The following is an 18,552-nucleotide window of genomic DNA, read 5'->3' as shown; positions in this document are numbered from 1 at the left end:
AATCCAAACTGATAAAATATCCTCTGACTGAGAACAATGCTATATTTTTCATGATTATTCACTACATTTCTTCTAAAGTGACTTCATGGTTTGGGACAGTAAGGGTCTGAAGATTAGCTCGCCCCTATCTTCTAAAATTTAATAGTCCTTCAGGCAAAGAGGGGAGGTTAAAAAAACCAAAAAGCAACAAAAAACCTGCTCTAGGTTTCTCTTGTCACCTGAAATTTTATTCTACTTATATATCACTTACAAATGTTGTGATGTTAAGGGCAGAAACACATACCAGAGGTACTGGAATGCAGCTGAAGTGTGAAATATACAGAATATAATCCCAGTACACAGACCTTCCTCTAGTCTTGCTTTCCATGTGACAGAACATCCACTAACTGTCTACTCATGTGCACTAGCTAGGACACTAAATCTGGAATAACCACTGAGTTTTGAATCTAACCCAGCAATTTTTTTCCTCAGGTAAAAGTCTTATGTGTATTAATTAATGAACATGGAGCATTTATAAGGAGGAGTCCAAGGTTGCAATTCCAGCAGAGGCTCATGCTATTAGAAGTGCATTACATTATATTACATTAATTAACAAGGGAGATTAATGTTTTAACTAGCTATCTCAAAATTCATGGTTAAATCAGGGTCTTTAGCATGTTTTTGTTCCCTATAGGACCCAGTTTCAATAAACACTCCAGTGTTATTAGTAATTACATTGCCCAAGAGTGCACTAACAAAAATGTTTCAAGATTCAAACCCTTAAAAAGAGCAGCATGTGCTTTACTGAGGCTATCCCTCAAAACTTGATTTCAGTCACTCTATTTTTTTGTATGATTTTGGATATCTAGTTCATAAAAAACTTTTCATAATCTAATTAGATATAACAAAATAGCACACCAAATGAAGGAAGGTGAAGTCTAAGGGCTCTTCACTATGAAAAATTCACTTTCTTTATTTCTTTGAGATTATCTCATGCAGAGTTTTAGTTCTGGCTGAAATGTACAATAGAATATTTGTTCCCTAGGCAAAATTCACCTGTGTATCTGTGAGGCTCTGCAGCAATCATCACTGAATAGCTGAATAACAAGGTGTCAGCTGCTTCATGTTTGTCATTGTGCATCTGGAATCTCCCCTTTTTAGCTGACTGCCTTTAATTTAGACGAAGCTCCTGATAAAATATTTGGCTGGAGGACCAGTGGCTGATGTGAAGGGAGCCTGGGACTGTGTTTCAGCTTCTAGTGGCTGCATTCTCCACATGTGCAGCCATGAAGCACAAAAGCCAAAGGAAAAACTCCCCAACTGGGAGGGCAGGAAAAGCAATCTGTTACCCCCCCACAGGGTGCAAATCCAGGACTCTCCAACCTGGGTCTGAAGTACAGTGAAATACAGAAATGCCTGAAGTGAAAAATACCTGGCTGTTGCCTGTTCCCTGTGTTGTGTAGCTAAAAGAAGGCTCTGTCACTTGGGGCAGGAATGTCTCCCCATCAATGCACTCGTTCATTTTTTTGCCTTTAACAGTTAATGATTTGTTAAGGAGACAGTGGGAATTTCTTCAGTGCTTGATTCAGCTCTAGGAAAAACAGGGAAGTTCTGAAAGTCTTGGGTACTATAACCTGTGTGAGGTAGGTGAGAACTAGAGGGTTAAAAAGCAGCCATCAAGCAGCAGAGAGTGGCAAACACTGGACACAGACAGGTGATAAAAGGCGATAAGAGAGATGAAAAAATTAAGAAAATAAAGAACACTGTTATAAAGATTTATAGATCAGCTAAAGCAGAGCAAAATAAACGATAACAAACACAGATAAAAAAATAAATGGGGCATCAGCCATATAAACACACAGGGAACTTCAATGCTTCTGTGTAGTACTATGACACTGCTTTGTTTACAGCAGCATTGACCTTTTGCTCCCAAAGAAGTTTATTAACCATCTTGGTCTTTCTTTGTGTTGCTTTACTCATCAAGAGAAAGTTGTGCGGGGTTGATTCTGATGAATGACTTTTTCAGAAAGTCAAGTTATCCTTGACTAGATGCAGATGGCCTAGTAAAAAATGAATGCTGCCAGCAGACATTGTCTTTATCAGTAGTAAAAGTTCAGCAGGGACTAGACTTCCTCATCTCTGGCCAGAGAAACCCAGCCTTCTGTTTCAGCACCATATCACATATTGTCCTAATGAATTCTTGTAACACACTGCAGCCCAGATAAATATGCTTATATTAATGTTTTTTGGCAGTCTGGGGCATGGTACAGAATTGACACAAGTGTTTGGATTCTGCCTGCAGCAGACACCAGGAATTTATGCAGCTCAGAAATACTGGGCTGCTGTTGGGCTCTTTGGGCCGTGCTGTGACCTTCGTGCTGCAAACTGCAGCCCAGGGCAGGAGGGGAGCTGGAGCAGGGCAGGCTGAGCTCCTGCAGCTCAGGGCTGGGGAGGGAGCAGCTCCTCAGGGCTCCATCCACACCAGTGCTGTGGCACCTTTCCTTCCCTCCATTCTCCCCAGTTCTTCCTTCTAAGAGCAGAAGCACCTTGAGGTGCTCAGCTCTGAGGTATGAGCAGGGAATGCTTTGGAGCACACACCCTTCAGAGCTTGAAGCACCACCCCAGGCAGCCTTAAGGACAAGCAGAGGATTTGGCCTTTGGAGAACACCCTAGGCAACCAGATTTGAAGTGGTTTTAATTGTCAGTCTGGGACTGGAACAGCAGCACAGCAGCACACGTGGGCTCTGAGCTGCGTTTGGGGTCACACCCCGTGAGAGCCCCCGGCTCTGCCTGCTGCTTTGCCAGGGCTGGAACTTTCTGTTGCAAGTTTGGAAACTCCTCCAGCTGCAGCGGGGGCTTGGTGGCCCCACATTCCCAGGAAGGCAGCTGTCCCAAGGGCCAGCAATCCCACTGGGCCAGGCTGTCTTGTGGCTGGGAGCAAAACCACCCTCCTGCTCTGAGCAGGGCTCTGCTGGGCTGTGCTGGTGGCCGTGCAGCTGAAAAAAACCCTTTATTTGCTTGTACAGTGCACCTCTGCCATGCAGCCACACCATAACTTCACCTCAAGGCTTCAGTGACAGAGTTAAGAATGTCAGAGACTTTCCTTGGAGGAAACATTAGGCAGATGTGATTATTGAACCAACAGAGCACGTGAAAAAGGACATGCCATTTCCCAAGAAATTCTGGGGCAGGATTATTCCGAGCAGTGAGGTTACTTTTTTTGTTGGTTTTTTTTTATTTTATTTTGTGGTTATGTTTTTTGACATTTCATTTAAATGAATGGGAGTTCTGAGGCATGACTCAGATGAGAATGAACCATAAAAAGAAACAGCCTGAGAACAAATGCAGTTGTATTTCTCCCCTGCACCTCCATACTAAGGTGTCTCAGTGCCCCCTGTGTTTTCTTACAATTCCTTTGCATTAAAAGGGTTGCTTTTTTTTTTTTTTTTTTTTTTTTGCCTTTTTTTTTTTTTTTTTTTTATGCTGGGGAAGAACAGTTAGTTTTATTTATCTAGCGATTCAAGTCAGGATGGTCAGCCAGGTCTTTCTATTTCTGCTCAGTCTATTTTTCCAGATTAGGATCTTAGTTCTGCCAGAGTTCATCAGAACATAACAAGTCTATTCATCACTGAAAAAAAAAAAAACAGTGATGCAGTTAAATTCTATTTCTACCTATGGGATAGTTATTTAGTTATCAGGAACAGGAAAGTCCTGCCTGCAACAAGACTTTCTCATTCAAGATTTTCCATGGCTCTAAACATTTGTCTTTTAAAGCTCTATCTGTGGCCTGCAGCCTCTTTGGGACAGAGTCTCCCTGCTGCTCCATTCCTACAGCACCCAGCAAAGCTCTCTCCATGTTACCTGTGTCTTCTAGGAGAATGCCATCTTTCAGACCACCCTCACTACTCAAAGACCTTTGGGGTATCACAGCTAACTTCTTTTAGCCCCAGAAGCTGGCAGTTGTGTTTGGATTGCAATCTATATAGAAAACTGCACTTTGTTTATTTGAGTCTCTGCCTTACTTCAGCTGGCTGTGCTGCTCTTGGTTCCCCCACCCTCCTTTAAGCAGCTTGCTGTGCTGGTGGGACCAACACCTGCTTGTCAGTGCAGAGATGGCCAAGCCAAGCTCCTCAAACCAGGATTCATCATGCTGCAGTGTGAAGCCACAGGAGTTCTGCCAGCTTTTTTTTTGTGGGAATCGACCCAAGCTGTGCTGACAATGTGAAATTATGCAAAGCTCCATACAAGCAGAGAATATAACCTCTGTATATTTTGGTTTTGCCTCATTTGAATTATATTCCAGTCAACCCTTTTCTTTCCTGCTTACAAGCAGACTTCCATGAAAAACTGAACGAAAAAAAAAGGGGAGTTTTCTTCCTGGGATATTTTTTTTTGGCATCTCTTTCTGTGCTTTGCATTGGCAACTTGCAACAAGCTGCTTGGGTAGGATTTCTTCAAAAATCTGCTTTTCAGCAAGTTTGTCAGGGAATCTCCCTAGCCAAAGCAAGGGCAGCACTTTGGATCAGTGCACTGGAAGCACACCCATTGAGAGCACACCCACTGCTGTCTGCCAGGCTCCCCTTCCTCTCAGACTGCCCTGGCAGCTTCCCTTCACCCCTCCCAGGACCTGCCAGAGCCCTGGAAAGTCTCCCCTGAATGCCAAGAGCTGCTCCACATCCCTGCTGAGCAGCTGGGGCTCTGAGCACTCTCTGAGGCTATTGGCCCACCACTGTCCTCTGGGTTTATCTCAACTCTACCCCCAGTTTTGTCACTGTATCCTTCAATCCCCTCTCTCCCCATAAAAGTGTCTAGCTGTCTCTTAAACTCACTTTACCATTTGCTTCTTTGACCTCGCTTGGCAACTTATCCTTGTGTTTATTATTTGAGGTGGAATAGTTCTGGCTACATTCCTGGTTTTACTCTTAATTGTCTAATTTTTAGAATGGTGTCAGTGGCATTGGGGTTTGGGTTTGGGCTTTTTTAAAAAAAAACTCATCACTCTTGTGACCAGGTCTTCTGTTTCATTAGACTCCCTTGTGTCATCAGGACTTCCAATAACACAAAGAATCCTAATGAACCTTTTACTGGATCTTCCCAAATATAGCAGCTGGACTTTCTTGTCCATTAGTGCCATTCTGTACTGCATGCACTGCCTTTAATTACTTTTTGGTTAATTGGAGGGCAGGGAGGGGAATGAGGATCTTCCCCAAGCAAGGAAAATCTCGGTGCTTTAGGGGGAAGTTACAAGCAAGGCTCAAGCAGGACTGAGCAGTAGAACCTTCCCAGGTCCTCTGGCAGCTGGTGCCACCTGTGCCTGCTGGTGGCCTTTGGGTGCCCATCTCATGCTAGGAGGAGGACCTGGGGCCTTTCTGGAGCATCTCAAACTGCTCCAGAGTTTTTTCTCGGGCTTCTAGACAAAGTGCAGGGAGCCCCTTTCTCACCATGCTGGATTTGTTGTCGGGTCCTATGGATGACAAAATCAGGCTGCACACAGCAAGCTTTTCTCAGAAACCCCACCTTTTCTGGGGAGCAGAGGGGAGGAAGAAACACTGGGTTAAGGCACCTACCTGCACCTCCAGGAACTGTTCCCAGCTGCTGTAAGGTGGCTTGTTGGAGCAGTGAAATGATATCCTGAAACAGATATGCCTGGTTGAAGTGGCTTCTGAAGTGAACAACTTGTTTAACCCACCACAGAAAGAGGAGGGAAGAGAAAGAAAGAGGGGAGAAGAGGAGGAAAGATGGGAAGGGAAGGGAAGGGAAGGGAAGGGAAGGGAAGGGAAGGGAAGGGAAGGGAAGGGAAGGGAAGGGAAGGGAAGGGAAGGGAAGGGAAGGGAAGGGAAGGGAAGGGAAGGGAAGGGAAGGGAAGGGAAGGGAAGGGAAGGGAAGGGAAGGGAAGGGAAGGGAAGGGAAGGGAAGGGAAGGGAAGGGAAGGGAAGGGAAGGGAAGGGAAGGGAAGGGAAGGGAAGGGAAGGGAAGGGAAGGGAAGGGAAGGGAAGGGAAGAGCTACTTCTTTACACGTCCCCCTTCCCTTACAGGAACCATCACCTGTCTGAAGGATGGTTGCCTCCAGGTGGGTTCCCTAACTGAAGCAACCTCCTGCTTGGTCAGCACAGTCCATAGCCACAAAGACATGCACCAGAAGCACATCCTAAACAGATCCTGTGGCTACAGCCCAGGCAGGTTTACTCTCATGCTTTCCTAAAGCAGACAGACACTTTGCTGGATTCACCTACCTCAAAAATATTGGTCCAAGTCAACTCTTGAATTCCAGTTGACACCATCAGAGAGGGAGGAGATCACATTCCCTTTCCTACCCAACATATTGTATCTCATGAAGTGGCAGGAAAAAGGAGAAATGTTGTCTATATAAGGAGCATTCTCCATTTGTGGGGGGCTACAGAAGCTATGGGACAGGAGGAGTGTGCCAATCCCACTGAGACATCGACCATCAGCCAAAACAACATCAGTCACCATTTTCAGTTTAAGAACACAGGGCAGAGGCATAAAAGATTTGCTCAATTAATTGTGGGATTGAAATTTTTCCAGAAATTGGAAAACTGAGGATACTTGTAAGATATAATAGAGTGCAGCCCCCTCATCTCTCATGTGGAGGTCAAGCTCAGAGAAACTCGGCCTGCTGATCAATCTCTGCATGTCCCAAAAAGAGGAATTGCATGCTGCAAGAGCCAGCATCTGGGGGCTGCTTCTGAGAAATTCATGCAGTAAAGCACTTCCATAAAGGTGGCTTACCTTGCTGATAGAGTCCTAAAAACAGGGAAATGAAAGGCAGAGACATGAAACACCTATCTTAACAAACACTGTAAAATAACTGGGAATAAAAATTTTGAAAATCTTGTAAACATTTACCATTGTCCTCTCTGTGCTTGGCAGGCTGGGGGCTGTAATGATCATCAAACAGCAGAGTAGCAGTAAGTCTTCCACTGAAAAAGTGGTGACAGCAAAAGCAAAAGGACATGCTCTGTCACTCATCAACCCACGCTTCATTTTTTGTAGCCATCTACTATTATTATTTGGCATGTGATTCCCCAAGCAGCAAGCCATGGCTGTAGCTATTTACAGGTCACTGGAAGTCTGGCCTGTGCTGCAGTGGAGTTTTGGTTGTATTTCACAGAAGATAGTTTTATTTATGTTTGACTGATGCAGGCAAAAACCAGAGGCTGCTTTTTCTTTTTTTGGCTTTTAGTATAAACACTCGTGGCAGCTCTCTATTTTGGGTGCAGGCTGAAAAACAGATTGTTTTGTAGTTGCCGAGAACTGCTGGGTAAATCAGAGGACACTGTTATTGCAGCTGAGCTTTTCTTTCAAGAGAGCAGGAGGAGTTGCTTTATTTTTTAATTCTCTGCAGCTTGATGTGCACCGTTCGCTCCAAATATTTGATGTTTGCCACACTTGTTATGAGTTTCTCTAGAGAGATGCTGTCTTTTGGCAGCAAAAGATAAAGCTGACTGATACAAATGAGTCACAGTACCCCAACAGTAATTAACAGTGATGCAATACCCAGGCGAAAAAGAGGACTTGAAGAATTAACTGTTGAGTTTTCTTGACGATGCAGCTGCACTTTAAGAGAGAAAGCTCAGCCCATCATAGAACTCCATTGTGTACATTAGAGAAAAAAGCTTGGCAAGATACATTAAAGATTTTTCCTAAAGAGATACAAATATTTTGCAAGGGCAAAGGGCACTGAGGCAGGCTGTACTTACTTCCAAAGAAAAGTAGGCAGTATGACAAAGAAACAGTAATATTTCTTTATCTTCATTTTCACACTTCATCATCTATGAAAGACTGTCTTTTTCAACCTGCTGAACTGATTTAAGCCACCCCAACTCTAAATTAACTTTTACTTAAAAGTCAGTCTATGACATCCTAATCTAAGAAGTTATCTGTGCTTATGGTTTCAGCCCAGTTCCACAGAAGGCCAGTTTTGCTATTTATAAATGGGATTTTACTTGTTCTATAAAGTCCTTACACAAATCTCACGGGTCGAAAGAGAAGGAATGGTTGGGTAAGAAGACAAAGGATTGAAGCAACTGCTTTATAGCACAATATGAAACTTGACACTGTTTTCTGCTGCCAGTATGGTTCCCAAGTGAGATGGATAAATTGTGGTCAAGACCTGGACAGGTTAACTAGTGGTCATCAGTGCTGGTGGTACCTTTATATACAACAACAAAAAAAAAAAAAAAAAAAAAAGAAAAAAAGAAAGGATACTATTGGACAGGGCATTTGAAATTTAATACCAGGCATGAAACCATGAAACAAGACATCTGTTGGACTCTCATTTGTTTCTCTTTGAATGGGCTTTAATTGAAAGCTCAGTGAAAAATGCAGGTTACATTTTTAGTGTTATCAATAGTTTGTAACAGCAACAACATCAGAACAGTGATGCTTCTAATATTTATACATTTTCTAATTGTAGATGTCTAAGAGCAATACATTATCAGATATATATATATACACACAATTTCAAGCAATTAAAAGTAAATAATAAACCCCTCCTCCCAAACCCCTGAAATTATATATTTCCTTACACTAATAATGTCTTTTTCACATATACTTGACAAAGAGTCTTTTTTAAGTTACTTATCTTAAGAGAAATCTGTTAATGGAGATCCTGGACCAGCCCCATTAGAAGTTCAGTTTTAAGTTTATACAGCTCGCTAGCCACATAACCAGTGTGGCTTTACATTGTAAACAAATCCCAAATGTCTACAATGATTGAAATTAGTTTTGTGTAAAGGACATCTATGTATCTCATGATAGAATAGATTTAAACCAATACATTAAAAAGAGAGAGATAAAAGGAGAGAGCTAATTGACAAACAAAACAGTTTTAAGGTTTCAATTATGCAATTCTTTAAAAACCAAGTTAACTTAATGGTAAGATTCTTATTTTCTGTACAGAGAGGCTCTGGTTCATCTGGCTTTAGCTGCTCTAGAAAGACAACCTTTTAGAAAAGGTTTGATTTGTGAAATTCAAAAGCAGAGCTTCCAACTCAAAAAGTCTGCCCTTTGGCAGTACAAAGGTTCCCAGAAGTATCTCAGGTGACTGTTCCTTCGTTTTGTGAGGAAAGATGTACTAGCACTCAGAAGCCTCAGCATATGCAGGGGTGATGTAAGTGTAGAGCTGACCTTCAACAGGGAGGAATCATCCTACCCACTGCAGGAATTAAAAAGGTACAGCAATTTGTACCTAGAGAAGTTCAAGTGAAAATAACACAAAAAAGCTGGAGACAGACATGAAAGTTGAGCACAGTTTACAGTCATCTCGAAACTGTGGCGGTCTTGCCTACTTTGGTACAAAACCACAGGCAAAAATCTCTTGAACTTATTGACTAGGAGCTTGTGCAGCTCCAGATGGAAGGGTAGGCTGGGCAGAATCCTACGTGTTAGTTAACTTGTGTCAAATAGGATGCGAAGACAGCTGCAGCTCTCTGACAGAGGTGATCGAGGATGGCTGAGAAAGCTTGCAGTAGCTTATAATGTCCCATCTGGTTTTTTCACTTGTTTGAACTGTCTAAAGGGCCAACTGCAGCTTAGTCATGTTCCTCTGGTGCATGTTGTGGTGACGAACTAATTCATCAGACCTGGCAAATTTTTTTTGACAGCTGGGCCACCGGCAACTGAAAGGCTTTTCACCTGTTAACAAAACACCCTGTTATTAGCTGAGCATACAGCTCATCTGAGACACTGCTCTTTGTTTCCTTCCCGAGGAGCTGGCAGAGCCCCTGGCAGGAGGAAAGGCACCCCGGGCTGTCCTGAGAGGGCGTGGGGGTGCCCCCAGCCCCTGGCTCGGTCGTGCCTCCCTACCTCTGCCTCAGCTGATGTTTACCAGCAGCCTTTCCAGGCCATGCAGAAAACCTTGCAGTGCTTCATTCCTGGGGACAGGCCCTTGCTGAGCACCGTGCTGCCAGGATCATGCTGCTCTTAGCTCTCAAAGGAGCAAGTTTCAAAGCCACCCTGGCACGCACACAAGCATCAGTCACACCTCGGGCGGCGGTGGGATACACTGCTAGTCACCCTGGAAAATGTCAGGGACTTTCTAGAGCTTGACCTCCAGTCAAGGGGAGTTTTTTCCAGTTAATTCAATGAGTTTTGGCTGAAGTTCTTTAAACTGCTGAGTGTAAGTGAATATGGTAGAAGCAAAAGGGTTCAGCATGGAGTCTGCTGAGCCAGACTCCAAGTTTTCCACTCCTATTTAAATAAAGTGGATTCATATCTATGGGAGATTACAAATGCTCCAAATAGCAGTTTTCTAACATTTTAATGAGCATAGTATTCACTACAAATAACTCCAAGCAAAGCACATTCAAATTTAAGAAGAAATGCCACCACTTTTTAACTGTTGAATCTGGTCTCTTGATTTCCTACAGTGTGTAAGTGGAATTTCAGGCTGTGTTTGTGATGCCACAGGAATGCTGATGGAATGCTTTCATTAGCTCAGAGCAGTGCCCCATGACTCATGCTTCTTCTTCTTTTTTTTTTTTCCCTCAAAATAAATGCAATATTTTAAAGTATGTTCAGCTCTGTGGCTGGGCTCTTCAGTGCTGTCTACACACCTCATCCTCTCTAACACACTCCAGACACACTGGGGTGGTTCAACCTCACCCAGGCATCTTCTCTTCTTATTTACCTCACACTTCGGGCATTTCACAAACATAATCCAAAGTCAGACAAAAGGAGATTTGCATAAATATGTATTTCTGTTTGCAAACTCCCATGTGAGGTATTTTAAGTGAAAGGGAATTCCTAAAATCTAATTTATCCACTTAGCAGAGATGCTGGCAAATGCATCAGCTATCTCCCATGAGTGCATAAAATTTTGGGGGAAAATGGTACAGATATCAGGGAGCACATTTAAATTGCTAAATGTTTCTGTGGATGGATAAAACTTCCTTTGATTTTTTTTTTCTTGCTTTCAACAGCAAAGATTGCTGTCTTAGTGAAATTGCTTGTGAAGAAAAAAAAAAATCCCTGAATCCTAACAAATAGTTTGGTAGTCGACTAAAATTAGGATAGAATTGCATGGAAGCCACCTTTGCTTCCTCAAGATTTAATGTGGAACAAGTTAACTTGAGCTAGGTGCTTTGTCACATCATTCAGGGGCTGTGAGAAAGAAAGAGGAGTGAAGCAAGGTGGGGATGAAAAATCCCCACCCACCACTCGTGCTCATCCCCCTCAGGAGCTGACACATCCAAAAGTGCTGTCAGGAGTGGATCCACAGCACCAGCCCAGATGCTGTGCCAGTGGCAGGCAGCAAACCACAGCAAGGACTAAGGGCTCAGATCCCAGGGAGCCACGGGGAGCAGGGACAGGGAGAGGAGCTTCACTAGCACAAAACAGAGCCAATTCTTCACTGTAGTTCATCTGGGCTACAAAAAATGACCGGAGTCATGCAAGTCCTGAATTAGCAGATCAGTTAGCAGTGAAATGTGATGTAGAATGTAGTTTACCCCAGCTTGCCAGCATGTTACAACCACTTGCCATTTTGTCTCTCCCAGAACATTACCTCTTGCTGGTTAAGAAAACATCTTTCTTCATGCAAATGCACAGAGACCCAGGCCCTGCAGCTCAACAGGACCATGGGGACAACCCAGGAGCACAGCCTTTGCCATTTGCAGATTGCAAGTGTAGATATGGCCATTGGGTGAAGCATTTATTTGGCCAGAGCCACAGAAAATGCCACTGTTCTCAGGTGAATGATTTCCTTTATTAAAATTTCTCTTTTATTTTTGGAAGTCTGAAATGTGTGTTTTTATGGTCCAGAAGAGAAAAAAGAATTCTTAGCAGGGAGAAAAAGACTTTCAGGCTCCTTGTCCATCTGTACAGAGACTGAATTTAAAAGGTTAACACCAGTATGGAAAACGCCGTGACATCCAACAACATGCCAAAGTGCTTGGTAAACAATTACTTGGTAAAAACACTGCATACACAGCAGAAGGAACAGCAGATGTCAGTACACAGGACTAATTCTAAAACTTAAAACTAAAATACAGAGTTTGCTGCAGTTGCTCCTTAATGGTGTTTACATTTATGTGAGGGCAGAGTAGACTGAAATGGCTTCCCTTTTTCTTCCCCCCTGTATTTAGATTAAAACTACGGTTTCTACCAAAAAAAAAAAAAATATATAAAAGGTCCTTGAATATTTGAGTAAGCTTTTACTTTAGTGTCTGTCAGTGTGAGTTTGCAAAAGGCACTGCTTTTATCTGCTGGAGAGATTACAGCACAAGCAGCAGCAGCAGAGCTTTGCTGTGCTATCCTGCATTAGGCTCAACTGACACTTGGGAGAAGCATGAGTAGGCACGAATACTTTAGATTACAGACCTTTGGCTAAAGCTAGAATTAAAATTTCTATCTTGTAGGGCTCTTTCAGTAAAGGCAGTAGATCAACTTGACATTTGTGGGCTGAGACCACGATGCTCGTTTCATAATAGCTGACAAAATTTATTTTGCCAAGCTGAAATTTCTTTAAACACCAAGAAGAAAGCATAGTTTCTAAAATCACCTAAATCCCTTTGTGAAAACTGTCTATCATGCTTGGGGAAAGCAGCCACACTGAAAAATCAGCACACTGAAATTCTTTCTGCTGTTCTGAATATTTAAATCTTGGTTAAGACACCTTCTAATCATGTAATTTACAACAACATTGATTTAAAATTAAAAAAAAAAAAAAGAAATATAAATGTGAAGAAAAGTTTACGCACTTGTTTTACCTGTATGAGTCCTGGTATGAGTCTTCAGATGATCAGATCTGGAGAACTTTCTCTGACAGGTTTTACACTGAAAGGGCTTCACACCTAAGAGGCAAAAAAAAAAAAAAAAAAAAAAAACAAAACAACAAAATCAACATTCTTATGTCCCAACATTTTTGGAAGGGCAAATGAAATCAGATATTTCTGAAGTTTCAAAAGCCTGGATTTTTTTCCTCTTTGTTTGTTCTAGTTTCTCTAACTGCTCCTCCCATCCCTGTGCCTACACATTATTACAGAAAGTTAGTAATTAATGAGGCCACCACCCCTTGTAACCTCCTCTTCCAGTGCCTGGGTCTGAAGCATCTGAACAGCTCCACCATAAACAAACCCCACTTAAATCATCTGCAAACATTGTTAATCCTGACCCGAGGTTTTGCACTGAAGGTATCCTGCAGCAGCAAATAGGACATAGGAAAAATCAGGGTGCAGAAATCTATTTTCATGTGCTCCCAATAGGTTTAACTTACTTCACATTTCTAATTTATACATGACACATAAGTCTTGGGCAAACTTTACACATTGGCAAATTTTTCTTGCAGAACTGTTTCATTTTAAACACAATATATTCTTAAAATTGGGCGTAGAGTACAGAACAAACCGATTCATTATGAAAGTTGTTTCAAAAGATGGTGTCAGGATGTAAAAGTCACCTAAACAACCACAGTACTGCTAAAAGGCCAGGTAAAAAATCCTAGCCGTGGCCTTCTCCTAAAAATAACTTCAAGAATTTGGTGTTATGAGCAGACAACATCAGAAAAGTAGCAAGTTGAGGAGTATCACTTCAGGATCACAATTCCCATGAACAGACGCACTCTAATTGACAGGCAGGTCTTGTCCACAAACCTGTGTGTCGTCTTTGGTGCCTTTTGAGTTGGTCTGAACGAGAAAATCTTCGTTCACAGTCTTTAAAATCACACTGATAAGGCTTTTCACCTGGAGAGGAAAAACAGCTTTTTAGAAAATGTGGCAAAATGAGGGAACACCTCAAGCTCTGAAAGACTTCCCTGCAGTCTGAAGCAGTCCAGTGGCACACCAGGACTGATTTATCATAAAGCCATCCACTCCGTTGGAAAGGCTGGCAAAATTCTGCTGCATTGACACTGATACTGAATCTTCTTACTCTCAGAAAATTAGAGGTTAAAGCTGCAAAAAATTTCAGGTTAAGGGATTTTTTTTTTCTCTGCTGGAAAAGAACAGGAATGTCTCGGTTTATATTTCTCTAAAAACCCCATTAAGCCCTTTCACATCACTTGTTTCAGTAGCACATAATCCGTACAGAGGAACAGCTCTCAGTTTGGACCAAATTTAAAGCAAAAAGTAAATAAGCTCCATCCATACAAGTGACAGGTTTAACCACATTAATTAGAATAAAACTAAGAAAAACTTCAACCTCAGAAAAATACATGATTTTCCTCAAAACACAAATTAGGTTTCTTCCATAAAGTGCTATTAAATAGAATTTCTCACGTAACTGCACAGCTCCCACAGACAAAGCCATGAATTATTGCAAAGCCTCATGTAAATATAAACTCTTCCCCTCCTCCCATGCAGTTCAGCAGAGATCCTCAGGGTGGGATTTCTCTGGGATGAAAAGTAAGCTCCTGAGTTTTTTAGAAAAAGAAATCCCCACAGGCCAATGTCTCAAATGAACATGGATTTCAATGCAAAGGAATTCACATAAACATGCAAAAAGAAATGCAGCAACTGAGGAAATAGGGCAATACTGCCAGCAGAGCACAGAGGTGGTGAAATTTGGGCAAGTTAAAGCAAAACAATCCTTATGCTGTTACAGGAGCTCCATGATCTTCCACGTCTGACTGACTCCTAACCTGAGGTCCCTTTGCACAACCCCAGAATCCTGCTGAAGCCTCAGACATTTATTACATTTAATAAATGTCTTAATAAATCTAAATTCCATTAAATGACATTTTTGCCCACAGAAAGTCTGGTTCCAGTGGCACAGCACAGAGCCTTGGCAGGAGCAGGGGTGGAACTGCAAAGCTGGGAGGATCCTAGGCTCTGTCTGGGAGGGACACATGGAGCAGCTCTGCCTGAGATGCAAACCAAAGGTCCTGTGGCACCTTGGCAAACACCACCTGGAGCGGGCAGGGGGTTTGGTTTCTCTCCGTTTCATTTTAACCTCCATTGCAGGTGTCTGCATGTCTGATTCTAATGTGGTGAGGAAATACATTCTGCTTGCGCTGGCATTCTGAGACACACCAAAGCCAACCAGGTGAGTTTAAAGCAGATGCCTTTTGATCCAGGTGACAGGGAACAAGCAGCACATTGAGGAGAGCGTCCCAAAATCCCTCCTGGTGTAGCGAAAATAAAAGTTTTACGAAAGCAACTAAATCTGCAAGAACAAGCTAACTTCCTGTGACGGTCACCCCAAGGAGTTCCCGATTCTCAAACCTAGGTGTGGACAATTTCTATGTCTGCTGTGCCTAATTTATTAGCATAGGAGATTAAAGTTGCCACAGGTGTTTGAAATAGTTCCATACACTTTGACCGCAAGGACTCCCCGGGGGGTGCCTGCTTTTCAGAAACCACTTACTTCCCAGGAATTCGGCCCTTTGGCAGATTTAAGAGGGGGAATGTCAGCAGAGCAGAATGCAGTGACAGGATGATTGTCTGCTAATTGCAATATAAACTTAGAAGATGGCTAAGGAGGCATTGGAATAAAACAGCATAAAGGATCTGATGGCGTGCACATGAAAGTATTTCTTTAATTACTTTGGAAAATGATCTTGATTAAATTAAAGTCAGCTTTAACCCATGCAGATATTAAAGGAAGCAATCTAAAATGTTTACTTAGGGATATGATGACACTGGGAAGAAGCTGAAAAGCAAATAAACAAAATGAGGCGTAACATTATACAGAAATCCTAATTTCCCTTTCCTTCTATATCTTCTGTGTCAGCTGCAAAGCTGACTGTCACATGCCTGTGAGCTCCCATAAATTTCCTCAGAACAGGATGACAGAAACATCCCAGATCAGAAAAAGTCTCTTAGAACCCCATGAAATTCCCACAATGAGAGTGTCACATTCCCCCAGCCCTACCAAAGTCCCTTCAGTAAAAGGCTAAAGTCTCTTTCTGTATGAAAATATCCAGTAATGCTGTCACCTCCTTATGGGAACACACACAGTCCTAAAACAAAATAGGAGATGCAGATGGAGCTTCACCAGCCCTTCTGCCTGAGACATGATTACTTACACTACTGAAAGAGGCCATGCAAAAGAAAGGGCATAATGAAATAATAAAGATGAGAGCGGGTAGAGGGAATGGCATGTCTTGAATATTTAGGCAAATAATTTTTAAAAGAAAAGGTCAAGAATTGTAAAATAAGTGTGAATCTGCCTTTGCACCTATTGCAATAAATGTTTCTAACAAAATTGATTTTGTCAAAAGCAGTTAACTTAAACTAAGGGAAGTGTGCACATTTTCTCTGGAGCAAATTCATTTGCTCAGGTGCATGGGAAAACAGAAATTATATTGCTGTAGCAGTTGCACAAAATAGTCACAGTCATGGCTTTTAATTAAGGAGTTCTGCAAGAGTAAAAGCCTGTTGCTAACAAAAACAGATGAGAAAAGGAGGCTAATTCTGAAACCAGAGTCTGCATGTGGGAATCAGAATCTGAAGGCTGGTCTATACATCCTTCACCAATTTAAACCCCTTTTCTTAAATAAGTGTACCCACTAAATCAAACAAGTCCAAACAAGTCCCATGATCACAACTTTTCCTTGCTAATCCTACATTTTTTTTTAATATAACTTGCTTTAGCAAACTCACACAAAATACATGTTGATTTATTTACTAGGGAGCCTTTATAGTTAACATTTGCTGTCATCTTCACAACATAGCTCAGCTGTGACATGTCATTACCATTCTGAAATTAATCTTGTATTTTAGATCCCTAAGCATTTTTATTTTATGCTGTAGAAATATCAGCCTGAAAGGATACAGCCTGACACCCTACCATAAAACCTTCCTGATCTACAGATTCTTATATTCAACTGCAGATCATACCTGCAGCTGAGCCTATTTAGGCTAAAGAATATCCCTGGCAAACAGGCAGAAGATTTTCTCTCTGCAAACCTGCTCAGCTTTGTGTTAGAATAAATCCAGTTTTCCCAATGAGTGGCACTGAACCCAAAGGGTCTCTGGCAAGAATGCTGATGCTCCCACCAGAAGTGAAATTTATGGAGGTCTAGGCATCAATTTGTTTCTGCAAGGAAGTGCCTAAAGCCTGCCACAGAATGACAACTCAACTTATTTGCTGCAAAGTTGAAAAGTTAGATGTATTTCTGCATCTCTTTTCAGAGGCCTATCTGCTGCACCAAAATACACCAAGATAAGAAAAAAGCTTTTTTGGCTGTACATGTTTCAATGAAGGCATTGTTAGAACAGATAAGCAGCCTCGGAGGGTACAAAGTGTTAACATATTTTCAACTGAGGCTATTTGAAACATTGGTAAAAACTGATTACAGAATCCAATTTTGTGTTTCAGGGCCTTGCTTGGTTTTGCAATACAGCAACTGGGAAAGAAGGCTGGAAGATCTGATGAGCCAGTCTTTTGTATGTATCTATTACAGAAATAAAAAATATAATCTAGAGCCAACAATATCCTGCAAAGATACAATCTGTTGGTTTAATATCATATATATTGTAACAGCTTGTTTTCAAATCATGTGTTCATCATTTAAAAAATGACCAAAATCTTTGACCTACCACTGCACTAAGACAGCATAAGGTGAAAGAACCCCAACCCATAAGTGAGTCCAGAACCACCTTACAGGAAGATTATTATTTTTTTGTTGTTGTTTGATGAGGAGAGGTGTAACACAGCCACATGATTTTTGGAGAAAACTGGTTCAAAATTTTGTTTTTAACATGCCGGAGAAATAAGTCAGGGTTAGACAAACACATGAAGTTGCAAAGGAGATGGATCTGCATTACAACAGTGGGCTTGGCTGCCCAGGACTCCTGAAGAACCTGGCAGTGAAAAACCTTCATGGCCAGACTAAGTCCAGACCATCCACACATCCAGTAGCCAGAAAAATATGGTAACTGGGAAGTTATTCCATCCAGATGCTCCTACACTTCATCAAACACTCCCAAAATCTAGGACTGGCAGACCACAGGAGGAGACAAGAAATTAAGAGCATCATATTCCAAGTCTCTACAGCAGCTGGGAATTTGGTAAGCAGAATTCCCAGACCATAATAATAGGAAATGTCCAGTACCCATTCAACAGGCTGAGGACAAAACCCTGCCAGATGATGCAAGGAAAATCTCTTTCTGATCCTAAATCTGAGCTCCTCAGCCAGGCAAGCTCGCCCAGCAATTTTCATTCCAGCAGTGCACCATCAAACACGAGCTTTGGGAAACAAGCTGCTCTCTTATGGAAAGAAACTCCCAAAGGTTTGAGAAATAAATAATTTTTGCTGTCAACATATCAAAATGTGTGTGCAGGAGGATCTGTTCCCACCTGCACAGAAAAGGTGTTTGAGGAGGAAAAAGTGGTTTTCCTCTACCCACTTCCACTGCATCCTGAGCCAGAGGAGAGACCTCTATGGCCCCAAAGACAATGGGACCCCTTTAACCCCTCTTGGGGTGTTAGACAGACATAGGCCTACCCCCATGGCTTTTGGGGGTTTTCTGATTCTACAAGCCTCCATTATATATGATATAATATAGAAAATCTTCTCCAGCTAAGGAAAAAAACATAACATATGTAAGCTTGTGATTGATCCAGAAATAACACTGGGAAAGCCAAGCAACTAAATGGAATAAAATACAG

The 18,552-nt window shown here is 42.0% G+C and overlaps 1 protein-coding gene across 7 annotated transcripts in view; it reads right to left on the bottom strand.

Annotated features, from left to right (window-relative positions):
• Nucleotides 1-8,126: 8,126 nt before the first annotated feature.
• Nucleotides 8,127-18,552, bottom strand: part of WT1 (WT1 transcription factor) — a 33,041-nt gene continuing 22,615 nt past the window's right edge. For 2 of the 7 annotated variants that reach the window (XM_077783787.1, XM_077783793.1), the window contains 3 exons: nt 13,593-13,682; nt 12,702-12,794; nt 9,488-9,636 (listed from right to left, as the gene is read on the bottom strand). In XM_077783787.1, the coding sequence (XP_077639913.1) occupies nt 9,515-9,636; nt 12,702-12,794; nt 13,593-13,682 (305 nt within the window). In that variant the 3' untranslated portion in view covers nt 9,488-9,514. Of the gene's footprint in view, nt 8,153-9,487; nt 9,637-12,701; nt 12,795-13,592; nt 13,683-18,552 lie in introns of those variants that run through there. The other 5 variants (XM_077783789.1, XM_077783790.1, XM_077783788.1 and 2 more) reach the window with 5 other exon arrangements.

This window comes from Lonchura striata, chromosome 6 (assembly GCF_046129695.1).
Source record: "Lonchura striata isolate bLonStr1 chromosome 6, bLonStr1.mat, whole genome shotgun sequence".
Taxonomy (NCBI): Eukaryota; Metazoa; Chordata; class Aves; order Passeriformes; family Estrildidae; genus Lonchura; species Lonchura striata.
Note: the sequence above shows the minus strand (reverse complement) of the source record. Positions and strands in the feature narration are given on the sequence as shown.